The sequence below is a fragment of the Anas acuta genome, chromosome 3 (genome assembly GCF_963932015.1).
Source record: "Anas acuta chromosome 3, bAnaAcu1.1, whole genome shotgun sequence".
NCBI classification, from domain to species: domain Eukaryota; kingdom Metazoa; phylum Chordata; class Aves; order Anseriformes; family Anatidae; genus Anas; species Anas acuta.
Window position 1 is genome coordinate 82,724,712 of NC_088981.1, and position 20,694 is coordinate 82,745,405.

The 20,694-nt window shown below is 39.6% G+C and overlaps 1 protein-coding gene and 1 non-coding gene across 3 annotated transcripts in view; both read left to right on the forward strand.

Moving 5' to 3' along the window:
* UBE3D (ubiquitin protein ligase E3D) overlaps positions 1-9,256 on the forward strand; it is an 81,722-nt gene extending 72,466 nt beyond the window's left edge. For both annotated transcript variants that reach the window (XM_068678089.1, XM_068678093.1), the window contains one exon: positions 7,653-9,256. In XM_068678089.1, coding sequence (XP_068534190.1) covers positions 7,653-7,673 — 21 coding nt within the window. In that variant the 3' untranslated portion in view covers positions 7,674-9,256. The remainder of the gene's footprint in view (positions 1-7,652) is intronic.
* Positions 4,670-4,741, forward strand: TRNAM-CAU (transfer RNA methionine (anticodon CAU)). Its single transcript has one exon. It is a non-coding gene; the product is annotated as a tRNA-Met (tRNA).
* Positions 9,257-20,694: the final 11,438 nt, after the last annotated feature.

Consider the following 20,694-nt stretch of genomic DNA (forward strand, 5'->3'; position numbering starts at 1 on the left):
ATTGCACTGTAACTGCAACCACCCAAACAGCTGTATTAGCTGTAATTATTCAGGCTTAAGCCATAACACCTAGTGCTAGCTTTTGTGGCAGTACAAATCTGTCTGAATTAGTCTTTGGTCTGAGGCTTTGACCAAGTGCTATCTTCAAAATCCAGTAGCACATGTGGAAGAAAATGCTATTCTTAGCTTTTCTCTGTTGTTCCCACCAGAGCTTAGCTTCTTCCATCTAGTCTGCCAGCAGAATTGTTCTTGTTCTTGCCCTCTCGTTCTTGTTTCTAGGATAAATCAATCAGGTTAGCATGGACCAGAGTTTAGCTTATTAGTCTGATTTCACCAGACACCAAGTAGAAAGCTTGAAATGGCCTTTTGCAGGGAGAGAGGAACAGTAACCTGTGGCAGAGGGATAGCACTGAACTTGTGAAGTTAATTTCTTCCACCAGCACAGCTGGATCTAGGAGCATGGATCTGTCTGCAGCTGCCCACTGCTTCTCAGGAAGGATTTTTCAGTTCCTGTGCATGTATATGGCATGGCATTACCTGATTACCTGTCAGTTCAGAGAAGTAATGAATACAGCATTTGATGTTAATTGTAGGCTGTAGCTTCGCTGGCAGGTAATCAAAGTTTCCTCTGCAGTCATTCAATCATGCTTGATTTCATGCTAGCACGTGTGCAGGACTAAAGCATGGGAATTTGTTTATGTACAGATTATCTACTTGCTACAGATAACATTTAAGATTGCCATGTAAATTGCCTTCCTCTAAAACATAATGTAGTGTTAGGAACTACGTGTGGTAGTGTATAAAATTGGTCTAATGATCAAAGAAAATGATGAACATAAAGAGTCTTTTACACATTTAACCCTCAGACTTGAGCCTTATGGTAGGGTTTAATTCTTCAGTGTGCAGTGGAAAAGCAAAACCAGAGCAATCATATTTCTGGAAGCATTTATAGCTGTAGCAGGTTCATTATCTGCTGCTGAAACTGAAGTACATGAAGCTACATTCCACTCACTATTTTCTTTTATCATTATGTAGGAGCAGACAGAAGTACAATTCCCTCTCTGATACTAGAGAGAAATTCTGTTGTATATCTTCTGCCTACTTTTGTTTAACTATTGGGAGAAACATGGATATTAGAAATAATACTCTCTCCAGCTTTTAGAGACATACACAGGGATCTTTATGCACAGTTCACTTGGTCTCCTTTAAAGGGAATACAAACATAAGAACAGTTTTGAACTTGTGTGAAAGCATACAAATACATCTTGTGAGATATGGGTTGTTGTTTTCCTGTTTTGATGAAATAAGGATCTGGCTTCTATTTCTTGCAGCTGACTGAAAGATTGAACTGCTTTTCCTTTTCTTCGCTGAGAAAATAATTTTCTCCTATTGCTGCATTTCCTCCATCTATTGTCAGCTCCACAAAACAGATTGTATGCAGTGGATTTGCAGATTGCATTTCTTTAAAATTTATTGTTTAGCTGCCTTTAGTAATGCTTCTGCTTCTCTTACACCAGTCATCCGCTTTGCCGATTTGCCCAGTGTTACCATTTTGGGGAGAGCAGATTTCTTTCCAGCAGCTTCTGCCATCTGGAACCATCTTCTTTTATCTCCCTAGTTCATCGGGTCTTTGCAGCTTTTCAAATATTTTCGGAAATTACAACTTTTTACTTTCACCTGTTACTCCTCAGTGTTTGACTCCATGACTGGATGCCTAATTCAGCATCGAGTGCCTTCACCCCACTGTTTCCTGTGAGATTTTTATCAAGTGAAGTCAGGCAGTACAGCTTGATTAAAAACAAAACAAAAACCTCTCTAAGATAAAATGTTATTAGAAGGATGCAGAATGACTGAAACCTAATACCCCAGAACTACCTTCTCCCATACTGAGGAAAGAATGTTGCCAGCCTCTGCTTTGGTAGCTTATAGCCTCTTGCAATGTTTGATCAGACTGCACTTCGTCAAGCTGCTTTTCCCAAATTCAGTATCATGACATCTAGAGTATGCTTAATTTTGACATTTTGCATTTTCACATTTTCCTGGGAAAGCTAAGAGAGCACAGCTTCTAGAATTGAACATCACAGCTTGGATTTCTTAACTTGCCCTGGTTCCCAAAGCTTTGAACAAAATTGTTGTGTTTTATTGTTTATAGGAAAAGTGAGTTTGAGAGAGAGATCGTTTATATGTCTGTGGTGCTGTACTGCTCACTCTTTATAGATGGTTCTTTAAAATGTTGAAAACATGGACTTTATCATTAACGTGGAGTTTACTCATTTACCAAAGTTCTTAGTTTCTGGCACTGTGGGGGCTAACAAGGTGGAGCGCTGAGATGCATTGATACCTTGAGATAGAATAAGGTTATCATCTTAAGATGTAATAGAGAGAAAATGAAAAAATAACGTTGCTGATCATGTCAGGAAGGATACTAGCATACAAAAATGAACTCTTAACAAAGGCTTAATATTAGCTATCTTGAGCACTTTAACAAGGGAACGATGTGCTGAGGTAGGAGCAGTGTAAAAATCCTTGAACAAACTGATTAGTGAACTGACTTTTATTCTGTATTTGCTGATACACCTCAGTTGGTAGATCAGGTAGCTGTTTGGCACATTATTTTTCTTCCAGAGTGCAGCAGTAGCAATGAAGTACTAGATTTGTGGACTTCGTTGAGAGAGTTGGTACTAGAGCTTGAAGAGGCCAGTAGTTGTCCATCCTGCAGAGAAACTGACCTACTTAGCTGGAAAACTGGGGGAGAGCCACTCACTCCCACTTGCCCAACCCATAGATTTGTAATTGTGAAGCTAGTGGACAGCACCAGAACAGGTTATCTAGGACATACAGTTTCCTGCTGGTTACCAATCCAAGTGCATCTGGAATAACAGTTGTGATAAAGAAATATTTTACATGCTTCACATTGAGCTTTGGTTGAGGTGGAACGTTGTAAGTCATTTAGTTTAAGCTGGTTTTGTTCTCAAACATCTTTGTGTTTCTTCTGTTTTTACACAGCTTCTAATTTCCATGTGTTACCCATTTTTTGTTGCGTTATAATGCGTTGTTTTTTTTTTGTTTGTTTTTTTTGTTTGTTTTTTTTCACTCACATTGATAGTAAATATAAATGCAAACTGACAAATTATTCCTTTTGATATTTTTCATTTTATTGGGCAGTAGGGGAGCCTTAGAGGTTCAGGAAAACATTTTGTTGCAAATCAGTCCTCTCAAAGGAGTGAAAAAGCCTATTTCATGCATTAAAAAATATATCAAGTAGTCAAATTCAATAAATACATCCATTCTAGTGATGCACCAAAAACGTGTACAAAAGGAGCTGGCAGTCTTGGGCTAAAAAAAAAAGCTGCTTCAATTTTTGTTTCTGGTGTATTGTAATGGTTATTGATTTTCTTGATTATTTTATTTTAATTTTTTGTTTGTTCTGTTTTTCTTCCTTGCAATGCAAGGACAAATTTATGTCCCCATTAAAGTCAATGTGAGTTTTTCCTCTGACTTAATTGGGGCCAGGATTTCAGTCCTTGCCCTGCATTACTTATGACTCTTCTGCATAGGTAAGATTTTACATTTCCTGTTAATTATTGTCTGTCTCTATTCATCGGAGTGACTAAATCTCAAGAAAGATGACAGGCGTATTGATTTTCCTTGCATTTTATGTCTTTGAGTATGGGAGTCTTTGGCTTAGTAGATAAATTTCCCTACACGATGAGCAGTTTCTAGCCTTTACAACACACCTTGGCTGAGCTGATGGAAATGTTTCTGATGAAGTGACTTACTGTTGGAAAATGCTGATTAAACTGAGCGAAATGGCTCAGTGGGAATATGTCAATGCAAGGAGATTTTTTGGGGGGAAATAGGCTGACTTACACCTTGGTCAAGCTTCACCTGGACATTTCTGAAAAATTGAGTTCTACATGAAAATTTGTCTCTGAATTTTAGTTCCAGTTTGGAAGAAATGAGTGATTCAGACACACGGGCACTTTTGTGGATCTTGATTGTTTTATCTGTGTAAACCTTTCTGTGAAGTAACATTGCAACTTTATTACTGCTGTTATTGCTGGGGCTGAGAAAGAGATGTTCAGGAAGTCACTTGATTTTTTCCATTCTAACCAACAATTAATCTTGTCACTTCCCATTCACACCTTTTAGTCATGTTATTTTAGATGTGAATCCTGTGTGGGAATAATTTTCTGACAAACCTCTTTGATATATTAAAACTTGCTTAATTTTTTGCATTCTCTATAGCAGATATACAGTCCTCTCTTCAACATCCTTTGGCCATAGGATCCAAAATAAATGTTCTTTTTACTTTGTTCTTTACTTTGCCTTCTGTTCTAATCACTCAATGCTATTATATGCTTTAATTCAGGTCTGGAATTACTCTGTGTTTACTGTGGGGTGAGCAAGCTCATGTCAGCAGTGGCTGTGCAGTAGCTGTTACAGCAGCCTTTGTTTTCCTACAGCACTGCTGCGTACTTGTAGCCTTCAGGATGTCAGTTTCTTGAGGAGGCTTACCTCTGTTCGCCCAGCTTAGGGACATGGCCCTTATTAAAAAAAAAATAAAATAAATAAATTTAAAAAATTTAAAAAGGATCCTCAGGGTTGGAGTATTCTGTTTGACGCATGCTGGCTTTTTAGGTCAGTGGTGCTGCTGCCTGCATTAAGAAGCAGAGTGGCGCAGCGGAAGCGTGCTGGGCCCATAACCCAGAGGTCGATGGATCGAAACCATCCTCTGCTAGCAGCATTTTCTTCCCCTCTGCTCAGCCCTGCTCAGGCCACAGCTGGAGCCTTTGTGTCCAGTGCTGGGCTCCCCAGTACCAGAGGGACACGGAGCTACTGGAGCAAGTCCAGAGGAGGGCTACTACAAGGATGACGAGAGGCCTGAAGGGAGCACCTCTTGTGTGAGGACAGGCTGAGAGAGCTGGGCCTGTTTAGCTCTGGAAAAGAGAAGGCTGAGGGGAGACCTCATCCATGTGTATAAATGTCTGAGGGGAGGGTGTTGAGAGGATGGAGCCGGTCTCTTTTCTGTTGTGCCCAGCACCAGGACGAGAAGCAGTGGGCACAAACTGAAGCCCAGGAGGAGGTTCCAGCTGAATATGAGGGGGCACTTATGTGCTGTGAGGGTGACAGGGCACTGGGACAGGCTGCCCAGAGAGGGTTGTGGGGTCTCCTTCTCTGGAGATACCCAAACCCCACCTGGATGCCATCCTGTGCAATGTGCTCTAGGTGATCCTGCTCGGCACGGGGGTTGGACTGGATGATCTTCAGAGGTCCCTTCCCACCTCGGCCATTCTGTGATTCTGTCAATTCCTCACGGTTGATCATGCTTCATACGTTCTTTAGATAGAGTATCAAGTAGACTGGTAATTGTGGGTCAACTCTGAAAAATCCAAACTGAGAGTAATTTGAATCTTCGCTAAAGTGACTGCAGTTGAAAAGCTCTTGGAGAGAAAAAAGGGGAATTGTACGTCTCAACTTTTTTCTTCTGTGTTTTTTGTGGAGCAGAAGAAACAGGTTATATTTTCAGGAGGCTGTTGTGTAACACAGTAGTCTTTTTTTCTTCCTTTTTTTTTTTTTGTCCTTCCATGGTGGCATCTGCCCATCTTGTTTTTGGTCCTTGTGTTCAGCAATGTGTAATGCTTGTTCCCAATTCAATATCTGAAGCAATCTTGGCAGATAAAAATCTTGACATGTGATTGTGTTTCCTGTCAGTTAGCTTCACTTTCTGTGTCACTTCTGAAGAAACCTAAACATAAATAAATCCATGCAGGAGAAACTGCTGCATGCTTGTGACCAAGAACAAATGAATTAGGAAACCAGAAGTCCTTAGGCATTTTGGATTTGGTAGGTCACCTTCCTTCTAAATAGCTGGATGTGAGCCTACTTAGTGTGCTAGAAAGAGGAGGTCCCTCATTTGCTGTCTTCTTAATCAAGTAAAAGTGTTTGTCTTCTCAGTGCTTCCTGGGATTTTTTTTTTTCTATATAAAGATAAAAACTTTGGGTTGATTCCTGATCACTTTAAGGCATTTTCTCATTGACTTTGGAATTGGGATTTTACTTAAAGTGACTGGCTGACAACATTGTTCAAACAATATTTGTGGCAAATCGGGGAATGTATCAGAGATTTAATCTAAGCTAGTTTCAGGATGCTATCAAATGGCCTTTTAAGTTAGACAAGATAAAAGCCTTGTGCTTTGCTATTCTGGGATAAAAAAGAAAGAAGTTTTTGATATGTAAGTGGAAAAATATGTGTATTTGGGTTTCCTTTAGAAGAGTACAGACCAGAAAGCCTTTGTCATTCTCATTTAAACTATGAAAACTTACATGGTTGATTTAGTTCAGCAACAAGTGCAGTGCAGTGCATGAGCAAAAAAAAAAAAAAAAAAAGAGTGAATTTAGGAACTTTGGGGAGATGGTAGGCAAAAAAGTGGTGGGAAAGGAACACTGCTTTCTAATCATAGAATACCCCAATTTGGAAAGGACCCCCAAGGATCATCAAGTACATGTACAACTCCTGGGTCCCCAAAGACCCACCCAAAAAATCAGACCCTATGTCTGAGCACATGGTCCAAACGCTTCTTGAACTCCAGCAGGCTCGATGTCATGACCACTGCACTGGGGAGCCTGTCCCAGTGCCCGACCACCCTCCGGGTGAAGAACCTTTTCCTGATATCCAGCCTGAAGCACCCCTGTTGCAGCTTCCTTGGGTCCTGTGTATAGGAGCTTCACATAAATTATATGAAGCTTCACATAAATTAATAAAAATAAAAATTAAGATAAAAATAGTGGACAGAAGGATTCTCTGAAAAAACTTTAAGGGCCTCTAACCACATCCTTCTGCTCGTTCTCCTCTTTCTTCATTTCCAGGACCTCGCTCCTTAGTACTGCCACACAGTCATCAGCAGATCACCCTCTAGGTGATCTATGTGATCAGAATTCTCTGTATATTGCATTTTTTTTAGTTTCTCAAACCCTGCAACTTATATCAACTTAAGGATAAACATGTAACTTCCAAGAAGGCATGTACCTCAAACTGGATGTCATCTACTGCATGAGTATAACAGTCTTCTTTCCATGCAAATAACCCGTAGACCTACAAACAGTCCACATAGTAATGTTTCCAACACGTTATTACAAGGCAGAAGAGAACACACACCAAGAACTGCTGAAAGAGGTCCCTATCCCATTTCCTATCTGTGATGTATCCAACCCCCAGCTGCATTGATGGCTGATCACTTGCGTGCACAGTTGCACCCTAAACAAAAGGCAGGAGAATGGAGAAGTATGAATGATTTTTAAAGTTAACTATTAGTGTTTCCAAGGCAAATTTAAGTAACTATTCTTGATCATTATTCATTTATTTTTAGCATAAAAAATCACTGAGTCTTTAAAAGGAGTCAAGAGACCAAAATAAAAATATACTTCAGGAGTCAAGGTTTTCTGCTAAGGAGTTAGGAATGCCAAGGCTTACATGATCTGAAAGATATGCAAAAGTAGCATGAATATAGCATCTTCTGTCTTACTACACTAGTGTGTGCTTATGTGAAAAGATGGTTATAACATATAATTTCAATTAATACAATGAAACATCTTTGTTTTACCTGCATTGCTAGGACTAAACACAGTTTTGTTTTTGCTTCTTTTTACAGGTGGCCTTTTTGAAGATGTGAAGAGCTCAGACACCTATGTTGAAAACTGTTCTTAAATCCATTTCCAGCAGAAATGTGCAGATAACGTCCAATGGTGTGACTTCTAGGAAAAAAAAAACAACACACTGGAAATACAAAGCTAAATGGAGAGGGGGGCATTACTCTTCATACCTGGATGCATTTTAAAACCAAACACAGAGTTAACTTTTACATCCAGTGCATTCTTAGATGGCATTCTAAGAGTGACTTACGTGTTACATCCAGCTGGGATCACTGTTACGATCTATTCATAACCAAAAGGGAATTGTCTAAGTACTTAATACTAACTTTACTGGACAGTGTAGTGACCTCTATGTCCTAAGGAAACTGGTATCAAAGAGAGATCCTAAAATATTTAATGTTTTGGACTCTAAAGTAAACTCTTTCCTTTCTTTGTTCTGGTAAAGTTAGAGGTCCATAAATACAAAATATAAAATCAGATTTTTTTGTCAAACTTGTATGTTTATCATGTATATTGTTTCCACATTAATGTTTACCTTTCTTCGTGAGAGAGAAGTTTTCATATTTCTACACCTCATAAGGATTTTGTGAAATTGATGTTTTGAAGCGTCAAGGTTTTATGTTTCTTTGGAATAATTATTCCTTCAACTTGAAACAAGATTATATACCTGAGGGCTGGCTTTGCAGAAACTGCTGGAAATGAAAGATACTTGTAGCAAGTCAGTACAGCTTCCCTAATTTGTCTTTCTCTGCTGTGAATACTTACCTGCCTTTCACAGGAGTGACAGTGCGTTTGCACAGAACACAGAATCTGTTACCATTTGGGGTTTTAGCATGGATTGTTCACTTGTTAGTTGACAGCAATAATTTTCCCCTTCCCACGTCCAGCAGTACTAGTGCATGGACTGAGGAGAGGAAAAGATGCCTCCTGGCATTTTTGCCTGGATTTCTGCTTTTTGGGACGGAATGCTTTTAAGCTAGGAGGAAGTGCTCCTTTAATATCAATCAGTTTTCTTGTTTGGCAAATCAGAATCAAGTACTGGAATAGTGCATCTGACCTAGTGTGACAATTCCTGTGTTTTCAACATGTATATTAAAAGGTATCCAAAAAGAAAAAAATATAACCCATTTGTGTGGGCTGGCTTTTTCAAAGCCCATCTTTAAACCCTCAAAATAAAAAGATGTTACCTTGTTGGAAAACAGTCATATTTCAGGAGAACCAGTTCTGGAGGTAGTATTTTTGAAGGAGATCTTTGAAAATTCCTGAATTTTGAAGAAAATGGACACACGTTTTACACATTTCATGATGGGTATCATTATGTATCATCATAATGAATCATCAAATCATCATAACGTAGGAGGTGACTCCTCAAAGTACTGGAAACCTTCTCTGAGCTTTACATATCCAAGGCAAATAGCTGAGGCCTCTCAGCACCTAGTCTGGATATCATCCCATTTTTCAGTTATTATTTTAGTTTTCAATATTCAAGTAAGAACAAAAATATTTTGTATTTAGGGACTCAATTATCCAGCTCCAAGATAAGTTGTCTATGCACCAATGTTTACTCATTTTATAAATAAAATATATTTTCTAAATCAGTTTACTCTTTGTTCTACTCAATTTCTGTGACAGCTTCAACTTCTCAGAATATGGAAGAGATATTTGCAGACTGAAGACATTTATATCGCGCTGAAATACTCCAACCTTAAAATCTTTTCCAACCTATTTAAATGACCCCTGTTACGGTTTTGCACATATGGAGCAATCTTAGGTCGGAGACCATTTATGCTTTTGTGGTTAAGTCTGTAGCATCATGCACAGCAATAAAAAATGGGGGTAGAGGGACAAGGGGGGAGAGGTGGAGGTGTGCCTGCCTAGGTGGTGGTTGCTAAGAGAAGAGCTGGGCATCAGCCTGCCTGTGAGAGGTGGTGAGTTATTGCCTTTGCATCACTTGCTTTTTCTTTTTCTTTTTTTTTTTTTTTCTCCTTTTCATTTATTAAACTGTCTATCACAGCTCTTGCCTCCCTTTCTCTGTTGAGTAGCATCACGATGACGGTTGGTTGTTGACATCATCTTGGAAAGCTGTGCTAGTACAAAGTACAGGCAGTTACTGCGATATTTTGTTATTATCTAGAATTAGTGGTACATTTTACTGTAGTTTACATGCCACGTTTGGATCCACCTACGACAGAAAGCTTTGTTTAGTTTTGAAGCATGTAGACAAGCTCAGCATCTCCATGCAGGTGAGGAAGTATGCACCAAACAAGAGGAAGCCTTGCAGCTGTTTTTTTAGAAAACATTTGACCCTACTTATTGCTTACCCTGCCTCCCCCTTGTTTTGTATGTTTCACTGCATTTTTCATGGCAGAAAGTATCTCAATTTTTGCTTTCTGTAGTGTCAAGCACAGTGTTAGTCTTAAAGTAATAACAATAAATCAGCAATGACGGTAAGTCCCCAGCTCACATTAGCTGAGACAGATGTGCAGCCTTTCCTAATGTGCAGTTTCTAAACAGTGTAAGGCAACAAGAAGCTATTAAAAATGTCAGCTTTAATTCTAATATGCTATCAAGTTATGAAGGTGGCTGTTGGTGTATTACACAAAACATGCCTATCTGTCAGAGCAGGCCCATTCTCTCCATTAGCAACAACGGACAGCAATATTGTTGCTGTCATTAATGGGTCATAGGATGATTATAACAGCATAGGGCTTGTTGCCATTTTGAAACAAGCTTGACCATTGTAATGAACTGGGATAGCTAACCTGGCATGCCAAACAGGTCCCAATGTTTTTATTTTAATTCCAAAACTAGGATGGCTAAAGAGTTTAGTTTAAATTGCCTCCTGTGCAGGTGAGGATGAACTGAATGGTTTTATACAGGGAGCTATGCTGGTGCTGCCCTGTTAGCTGATGGGCAATTTCTACCTTACCTCTGTTTCACTGTTCTGTGTAGGGAACCTTGTAGATATAAAGAGCAGCTTTAATTAAAATTTACAATAGCTGGTTTTGCACAGAACTCTCTGGGTTTAAATGCAAATGCATTTCAGTAATTTTCTTTCTGTTTTGATGTCTGTATTGTTGTTCCTCCAGAACATCACTTTATGGGTTCAATTTTAGACTTTGCATTCTTTCCTTTGTCTCCTAGCAAACTGTGTTCTATTATAAATGGCAGGTTACTTGTCTGAGGTACTGTGCTAGCTCATCTGCATCGTTCCTCTTGATACCCCCTCTGTCTTTCTTGCTAGTGTTGTATCACTTTTGTTAAAGCACTGCACAATCTGCAGATGGACAAATTACAGAAATATTGAGCAACCCCGTCTTTACTAGGCTTCCTCACTTTATTCTTTCAAAGCGGGCTGTATCGCCTTATGGCAGGCACCAGGGAGCATTAGGCAATTTTCACAGAATATCAGGAATTTTACAGGTCCATGTGCTAATTGCTCAGTAGCAATGTTTGTGTCTTCCCCTATCTGACTGTGACAGGTAAGTGTGATACTGTTCTTATTGCAGACAGCAGTTACCATGTTCAGACCCCATGATGCTGTGGTTTGGGATGGTCAGATGGTGTTCTTTTAAAGATGACCATGACTGTATTGTCTCACTGCCAAATTGTGTCTAGCAGCACTTGCTTTGTTCCCATCCAGTGGTTTTACACATGGATTGCACAGGTCGCTATACTGCATCCTTATTGATAGGTGCTTCAATTTCCCATTGTAAACAATAGAAAGCTGCTCATGTTAAAATTTAAAATAACATTTTAATATACATACTTTATTCACTTCTTCAAGGTTGTGAAGCATTTTACTATCTGTCTTCTGCTGTGACAACACAGAAGGCTGCAGATAGATTCTGTGTTGCAGCAGCTCCACCAGCTAGGGGGCTGTGAAACTGACTTTACACCTTTATTATTTACACCAGCTAATTACACCCTAATTGGCTGGCTATCTTGTCTTTTACCAACATGTGTTTCCTCTCTTGTAAAAGTATGTTTGTGTTGTAAGGGTCATGATTCTCCTGCCAGTGACACTGTGTGGGCATAAACTGGGTTATACCCGATGGGGGCAGGTGGGTGAGTACAATACAGCTGCCGTTCCCCTCATGTCATGACTCAGGTGGAACTATTGCCAATTTACATCGTGATATGTAGCATGGACGAGGAGGGAGATGGCACCTCATCTGCTTTCCCTGTCACTCCCTCTCTGGAATAGAGTTGAGTTGGCACGCCTCTAGAAATGGGGCCAGACGTGTCTGAGAAAGGCCTGAGACCATGTTTGGACAGGCATGGAGTTAGTTGTCATCATCATGCTATCGTAACAGGAAGGCTCAGCACAGATCCCACATGGAAATACGGTGCAAGGACACTGGCTGTAAAAGAAGAGGGGAGAAAGGAATTCAGGCAGTGCTCCCTACCAGCTCTGCGAGACAGACCAGTAGGCTTATTGAGTATATTCATGATGCAATGCCTCTTCTCTCCTTTCTAAACTTTGTCAAAAGTTTCTCTCTGTGACTAATAAGAAGCATGACATGTAATGATCCAATTCTATAGTTAGTGTAGGCTGTTTTCTCAGATTACCAGACTTGCCCTTTACCAGGCTTTGATTTATATGGACCTAATATGAGAAGGGCAAGAACAGTCCTTTGTTTGAGGTTTGAAAGAAAATGGAGGTAGGGGACAATTTACAGCTCGTGCTTTGTTGCCCAAAAGGAAAAAAGGCTTTTGTAAGATTGCTGGAACAAATATTCTCAAAACATGTGACTCAAAATGCACTAAATAAAGAGCACCTTTTAAATTGATGGCCATTGAGAAGAACATATGAGCTGTAGTTTTAGTTGTTTCACAGTAATTATTAAAATATTTTGCTGTTGAGATGCACAAAAATGGCTTGACTGCTGCAACTTCTTATCCTGAGTTTTAAAGAGCACTGCTGGTTCCCATCCACAAGCACAGTGGGGCAGGTCTGGAAGGTCGGTGCTCAGGTAAGCAAACAAGGCATGAGGAAGACAGGGAGCACAGCTTGACAGAGGGCTCTGAAAGATGCTTATGGGGATAACAGATTAACAACCTGTCCTGAAAAGGGCTGTTTAGATCGCTGCAAGCAGATGAAGAAACATGTTGGTGGGTTGGGGATTTTGGAATTGGTATCATAATTTGTAAATGGAAATATATTTCCTTGCCTCTTGGGTTTTTTAAATGGTCACATGAGCTCAAAAGAACATATCTGCCTTCAATAATGTGGATATGTTTTACATTTTTTCTAATTACCTGTGATTTGCTAGGGTATGAATTCCCATCTGTACCTTCATCATCTTCTAGATTTTGACACTTGCTCAGCAAGAATCACCATTTGCACTAGGGCATATTAGCTTTTATGAAATTTAGAAAAAAAAAATGTTTAAAGTAGAAACCAGTGGTAATTTGTTGTTATAGTTACCAGAATACTACTAAATAAGAAAGATCTCACATGGGCTATTTGTTTTGTTATGTATCATTCCACATTTTAAAGCAGATTTTTTTCTCTTGCTGGTACTAGACAAATGTTCCATTATTAGTATTAATCATTTTTATTTGGGCCATAGAACATAATTTTAAAGCATTTTTTGAAAGAGATGGATTTCAGAACCCATAAGACTTTTCTATCTCTTGAATCCAATCTTCTGTTAGTGCTGGCACGCTTCCATATGGTTCTGTCTCATATGACTCCTTTCATATCCTGATCCCTCATAAATTGAATCAGTTTTTTTTTTTTTTGGTCCTGCTGCTCTTACTGGAAACCTGATCTGGAGCTTCACTTTTCTGATAGAAATCTGATTTCTGGTATAAGTGTATCCCTAGCTGATTTGTGCCAACAGTGTTATGTGAGTAGAGTTTTCTACCTGGGTTCTTAAACTTTATTCTGTGTTTGGGAAACAATCCTGTCTCCCCTCAGTGTTTGTTTTATTAATAGTTTCCTTCCCCCCAAAAAATTTGTGTTCTACCAGATTCTGTCTGTTCTGGTTTGAATTAATCTTTCTTGTGAAGGAGTAAACAAATCATGCACAAGGTGTGGGTCTTAGCAAAGTGACATTAATACTTCTGTATTTCCTTTGGGAATACCTCATTTTATGTGTCAGAGTATGCTTTTCTCTCTCTCTCTTTTTTTTTTTTTTTTTCTCCACATCTGCATCACACTGATGGCTCACTGTGAACACCCCTGCTCTTCTCCATTTCTGTTTCCAGCTGTGAAGACCCAAAGAATGCCATTATTTTGTGGTGGAAAATCCAATTGTTAAAGTGCATGACTCTGCGCTTTGGACATTTGAACCTTTCCCTCACTTTGCTGATCCTCATCTTTATTAATGATGCTTCTGACTGTTGCATCAGCAAATGTTCTTAATACATTTCTAGTGGACCATGACACTGTGTGGTGGTCACTAGTGAAAATGTTTAATAAGATTGATTCATGGGAAAGCTATGGGTGCATTGGTTCTCTGCCCTGTTACTTCTCTTTTTGGTTTCTACCAAGAGATTTACCTTTGGGCTTCAATTCAGACCTGACAGAAAGCATCACTGTTCTGAGCTTAGATGCTTGATGTTTTAGTCTTGATAGCTTTGTGGTTACAGACAGGACCTGGGTCATTCCTACTTTTCCTGACTGGGTGTATAAAACTTCAAAGAGATATTTGACATGCCACTGACTGATTGGTGTTTTAGTTTTTCCATATGTAATATTATTTACATTCCAGGCCAATAATAGCTCACTGTATCCTAGATAAACATTTTTAACTGTGACCTCATCAGATTCACTACTCTGTGTGTTGTAGGCTCTCCGTCACTACATTGTTTGAACAGCTTTGCACATTGTCACATGTGGGTGACACCTCTCAGGTGTGGTTCTCCCTTTCTTTCTGCACAGGTCAAGCACAGTACACCTTTCTTGATTTGGTGGGGCTGAACAAGGAGCAGTTGCTTGTTTATTTTAAATGTATGACCGGCCTGGTGTACTTGTTAGAAGTGACAGAAGCATGCACTGGAGAAGGTTGGATTTGTCATGGCCCAGAGTTTCTGCATGAAATCCCTTTGTAACAAGAGAGACCACCATGAAACCTTTTTTATTGTGTGCATAAGCCTTAGGCACAGGTCATAACCTTTCACTGTGCCCGGGCAGTAAAGTGGTTTCACATAGTCTTTATCCTGGAATCCTGTAATATCCTGAGTTGGACGGGACACACAAGGACCATCAAGTCCAGCTCCTGGATCCACACAGGACCACCCAAAAATCAGACCAAGTGTCTGAGAGCATTGTCCAAGCACTTCTTGAGCTCTGTCAGGCTCAGTGCTGCAAGCACTGCCCTGGGGACCTGTCCCAGTGCCTGACCACCCTCTGGGTGCAGAACCTTTCCCTAACCCCCAGCCTGACCCTCCCCTGTCCCAGCTCCATGCCGTCGCCTCGGGTCCTGTCGCTGTCCCCAGAGAGCAGAGCTCAACGCCTGCCCCTCTGCTCCACCATGAGGCCTCCCCTCAGCCTGCTCTGCTCAGGGCTGAGCAAATGAAGGGACTTCAGCCACGCCTCGTATGTTGTGCTCTCCAGACCCTTCACTATCACTGTAGCCCTCCTTTGGACACTCTTTAATAGTTTTATGTCCTTAACATCCAAAACTGCACACAGTGCTGGAGGTGAGGCTGCACCAGCACAGAGTAGAACGGAGTAATTCCTTCCCTCAACCAGCTAGCAATGCTGTGCTTGATGCACCCAGGGCATGGTTGGCCCTTTTGGCTGCCAGGGCTCACTGGTGACTCATATTCAACTTGCCATTGACCAAAACCTCCACATCCCTTTTCTGTGGGGCTGCTCTCCAGCGTCTCATCCCCCAGTCTGTGTATGCCAAGGGTTGCCCCTTCCCAGGTACTCAATGTGTCACTTGCTCTTAGCTCCTAGGGTTTTGAAAAGCCTGATAGCTATGCTGGGCCCAGGTTTTTAGGTATCTTGAAGAGAGCATTTTGAGGTTTAGGGCCTGATTTAAAGCCTTATGAGACAGCAGCACAGAGAGGCCTGGACATTGTCAGGCATATTTTATTGCAACTTGGTTGGAACAAACTTCCTCATTAACAAGCAATGTTAAAACCATCATCCTTTGAGTATAAATTGAGTGATTTGATTGTCATCCTACCACCTGTAGTATTTCTAAAATGAAGACTATGTTGACTAGCCAATGTCACTGCATTCCTCTGCTTACCACCAAACACTGCAAGTGTTTTGTCTTGCTTAAGCTCAGTTTTCACTAACAATTCCTGTTAAACTAGCATTTTTCCAACACAAAGCCACTAATCGTAGTGGTATGGCTTTATGAGGTGGAGGATGGATGAATGAATAGAATTTGTACAGATATTTTTGTCTGATTAGCTGTGTGTTTTGTATATTAAGATGTACCATGGACTTTATTACCCTAATGCATGCGCAAATGCTCAGGAATGCCACGCATATCATCCACAGCTGCAGATGATAAGCCAGGCTAGCATTATTTATTAATTTAATATGATCCTTTAATTAAAGATTATACAGTAATGCACAAAATGGAAATTTACTTCTGGTGTTTTCTGCCTTGAAGCGTTTTGTCACATAATCCAAGTATGGTTTTAAGTTTTTGATGATGTATATGAAAATGGTTTTGGTTATTTGAAAGAAAGCATTAAGCAATTGTGAGCTCATCACATGTTTAGACACAGCCTATTATATAGCTTCAGGGATCGGACTCTCTCCTTCAAATATTATCTTGTACGTCTGATTTCATGAAGAATTCAAGATTAAAGGTCACATGTGAGCAGTCTTCACACTGAGTCTGTTGATAACAAAGCACAATTTTGTCTTTTTTATCCTTCTAATGAAAGTATTGCACACGTTGCAAAATTCTAGTAATTTCATTTTACTGTAATTCATAAAGAGAATAACAGGCATGAAACAATGCACTGGGGTGTTTTATTAGAAAATTAAGGGCCAATCTTCACTAGTTTTTCCAGACAGTTTTTCTCCTTCCCTCTGTGTTGTTTTTCAGAATTGCATTGCTTTGGTACTATCTCACTTCTGCAAAAGGCAATTTTGTTAAATGTATTCCTGAATGCACTGATGAAGTTATAACTGTTTGGCAAAGGCTTGGAAACAAAGATGTAGCAGTGAAAAATGAGTCTTGTCAACTGAAAACTGATTTGTGATCATGAAATGTCGACGATGTGGTCAACATTGTATTATCTGTTTGCCACCCACTTTCAGGCATCCCGAGGGAGGTGTTGCATGTCAGAAACATGTATGAGCTCTGTCGACGCTTCTTTGCTGTCAAATCGTATCAGATCAGAGACTTTATCCACCCCTCAGGATTGCAGCTTTTTCTCAGCACTACTGGATATTCATGGGTTTTGTGGCTGGCACTTGTGGGTTTGGGCACTCAGTTCTTTCTGTTCATTCATAGCTGTTTCCGATCTGCACTTAAAAATGAGAGAAAAACACAGTCCCATCATGAAAGAGATGTTTTAAGAAGTACATTAAAGTTCTTTTGTTTGGTTTTTTGTTTGTTTGTTTGTTTGTTTTCAGTCAAGGATTTCATAGACAAAAAATAATTTTTCTCTAGACAGTTTGTAAATAAGGTTCATTTTATTCCATGCTAATAGTTGCCTGGCATTTTGGCATGTATGTGGAAAGCTGATGCTCCCAGTCTGCTAGGAGATGATATTTCCTTCTCTTAACGTGTAATGTGCTTACCCTGCCTGTAATTTATGTAGCAAGGAACAAGAACTGAAGCACTCACACAGGGGAGAGGATGGCTTTCTTGCACGACAGAACAGTTAAAAGGTTAACCTTCACATCTCCATTTCACTGCAGAGTGACTTTTTACATGGACACATAATGATAGGACAAGGGGTGATGGTTTTAAATTAAAAGAGAAGAGATTTAGTTTAGTTGTTATGAAATTCTTCACTCAGAGGGTGGTGAGACACTGACACAAGTTATCCAGAGAAGCTGTGGATGCCCCATCCCTGGAGGTGTTCAAGGCCAGGCTGGATGGGGCTTTGGACAACCTGATCTACTGGAAGGGGGCAGGGACCCCCATGGCAGGGGATTGGAACCAGATGGTCTGTAGGGTACCTTCCAACCCAAACCATTCTGTGATTCTGTGACCTTTAACACATAGGATTATGTTTCTAAAGTCAATGTCCTAAACCTGTTTGTATTTATTTATTAGTTTCACTACGGTATATTTTTACACTGTTTAATGGCAGTTGATAACTTCCCATATTTTGCAAGGTGGGGTGTTTGTTATAGTCTCAGTTGTTCTCTTGTGCAGATCAACAGAGTAGCTGGGTTTCTACGACATGTGGGGACTGCAGATCAGTCTAGGGCAGATCAGATCTAGGACATTCTGCTTTCTGTTAAATGGCAGCAGTTTATCTATAGATAGAGTTGACATTAATATAATGTCATTAATATATGTACATATCACAACACATTAATATATTATATAAAATATAATACATTATAATAACATATTATAAATATACTAATTCAATATATAATTATAAATTATTAATATAATCACTATCAGTTAATACATACTAATATATAATATAACATGTTAGTATGATATTATATATTAATATAATTAATATAATTACATTAATATAATATCCAGATTTTTTGAAATGAGCATTGCTTGTTTTGATCTAAACCATCTGTTAGAAAAACAAAAAGTAAAATGTGTTATGCATTATGTGTGTTGCTTTAAGGACAGATTTGGGATTTCTTGCCTTGGACAAAGGGGAAGAATTAGTACTGCAGATGGACTTAGATCTCTGACACATAAATCTAATGCTCTGCTTGCAAAGGGGAGATCAACCCTGCTTTTGCAAGGGATTCTAGGAGATCTCTTTCCCGAGGTGGATATGCTATTACCACCTCGGTATCAGACAAAATTTCACATATTACTGATGTCCCTTTGCTACCTGAATAACCTTCAGAAAAAATAAAACCTGAAGAGTAATGCAGGGTCCTACAATTACATTAAACATGATATAGTGTGAGAGGTTGAACTCTACGGTGAGAACTGATGTCCGCCTGCATTCTCCCTAAAAACTTACTAGCCTACTAACTAGGCTTTTTCCTTTCACACTATTATTGTACCATGAAAATACTGTTTTTGTGCAACCTGGGTCTCTTACATCAGTAGAAACACAGCCTGCAACCTCCCTTCAACCTCTGAAGTAACACCAGCTTCCCTGAGTGATCGCTTTGGCCTCCATGTGCTAGAAATGGCCTTTTAGTACTGCACTAGCTTCAAAAAAAAATAATAATAATAAAATTACCCCAAAGGAAACTTTAAAAGGTAACAAGCACATGTAAAGGGGACAAAGAGAGAAGAAAAAGAAGAACTATATTAAGGCTTCATCTCTTTGTGTTCTGCATGTAATGGAGCCAAAACAACTTAAAAACCCTTGTCTGTAGCAGAAAATATTCTTCAGACTGAATGTGCTGTGCAACTATTGAAAAGAAAGCTTAAATACAGTTGAAATAGACTTACTGAAAAAGTTGTGAGCGGGATCTGATTCCCAACATCATTGTTCAACTCCAAGTCATCCAGCATACACGCAAGCAGAAGACACAGCAGCCAAGTCCCAAACCTGATTGACTGTTACTCGTGTAGGTGTTAGCACTGAATTCTTTCCAGCTTCCTTCAAGGCAGTGAGGGTTTAGGAGATGCAAATCCATGCTTTGAGTTGTTCCAGGCTATCTGAGTCTTCCGTGGATGAAGCTTCACTCGAGAGGGGACTAAGCTTTGCTTCCAACATGTTGAGGATGTGGAAGTGGTGTGCTCTGGGGAGTGCTTTTCTAACTCTTCCTAGAGGAGGGTGAATGAGGAAATTAATCAAACTGGATCCTGTTATGCCTTTTTTTTTTTTTTTTTTTAATAGGAGTTTCAATTAAAACAGTATATGCTTAGGAAAGTATAACAGCTCCCCATCCACAGCTTAAAACCTGAAACCACTATAAACACTTGCAAAGCACTTTTTACAACCTCTTTATAAATCAGGAAATGAAAAAGGAAATTGTATCAAAAGCTTTTTTTTTTTTTTTTTTTTTTTTAATGAATAATTTCACACTAAAAGTAAGGAAATTCCAATTACGGGCAAAAAATACTCTGTGTGAGAGGGGCAGCACTGAATGCTGGAGGATATCTGAGCCACCAGCTGACAAAGAGCTTCTAATTTAGAGCCAAATTAGGCTGGCATGTATTCCCAGAACTCCTGTCACTTCATCAAGCTACTCGAGTCTTACCCCAATGTAGCTGAGCCCATAAATGAGCCCTCAGTTTCTGCTACTGAGAATTCCTTCAGAGCCTATCATTATTTAAGTTCTTTCCTGAATAATGAACGGGCAGAGGCAGTGGGGAAAAAGACTGTCAGGCATGGACCCACTGTTACAAAACAACCAAATTACCTGAAACTTAAGGGCTCCAACTTTGCTAGAGATAACACTATTTGAGCAAGTCTTTATTGTTGACCTCTGACATTTAATTCCACTAAACACTGGAAATCCAGAAAGTCTGGATTATTAATAGGCTGAATCGATCCAATTACAAGGTATGACACTACGTTATTCATGTGGAGGCTTTTCATAATTGTCAGAGGCTTTTTGTAATTGTGTTTCAGTAGCTTCTTTCCACGTGTAGTTAAAACAGTTCTTGGCGGCTGGACACTTGGGTGGCATACTAGGTATGTTACATATGAGGGTGACCTTCAAACACTGGCTTGTATGGGCATATCTCTTGTGGTTAGCATGATAAATGATGTTACACTGGCTAATTAAATCAATCTGTCTCATTAATGTCTTACGGTTTCTGAATGTCTTTCATTCTTTAGTCCTACAGATCACAGCTCGTATCCACTTTCCTCAGATCAACATGCGGTATTTTCCTTTTTTCTTCCTCAGCAGAGATACAATAATTCCAGTGCTCTCCACCTGAAAGTAAATTTGAGAAGTATATTTAATACATCTAATAAGAAAAATGTTGAAGGTTA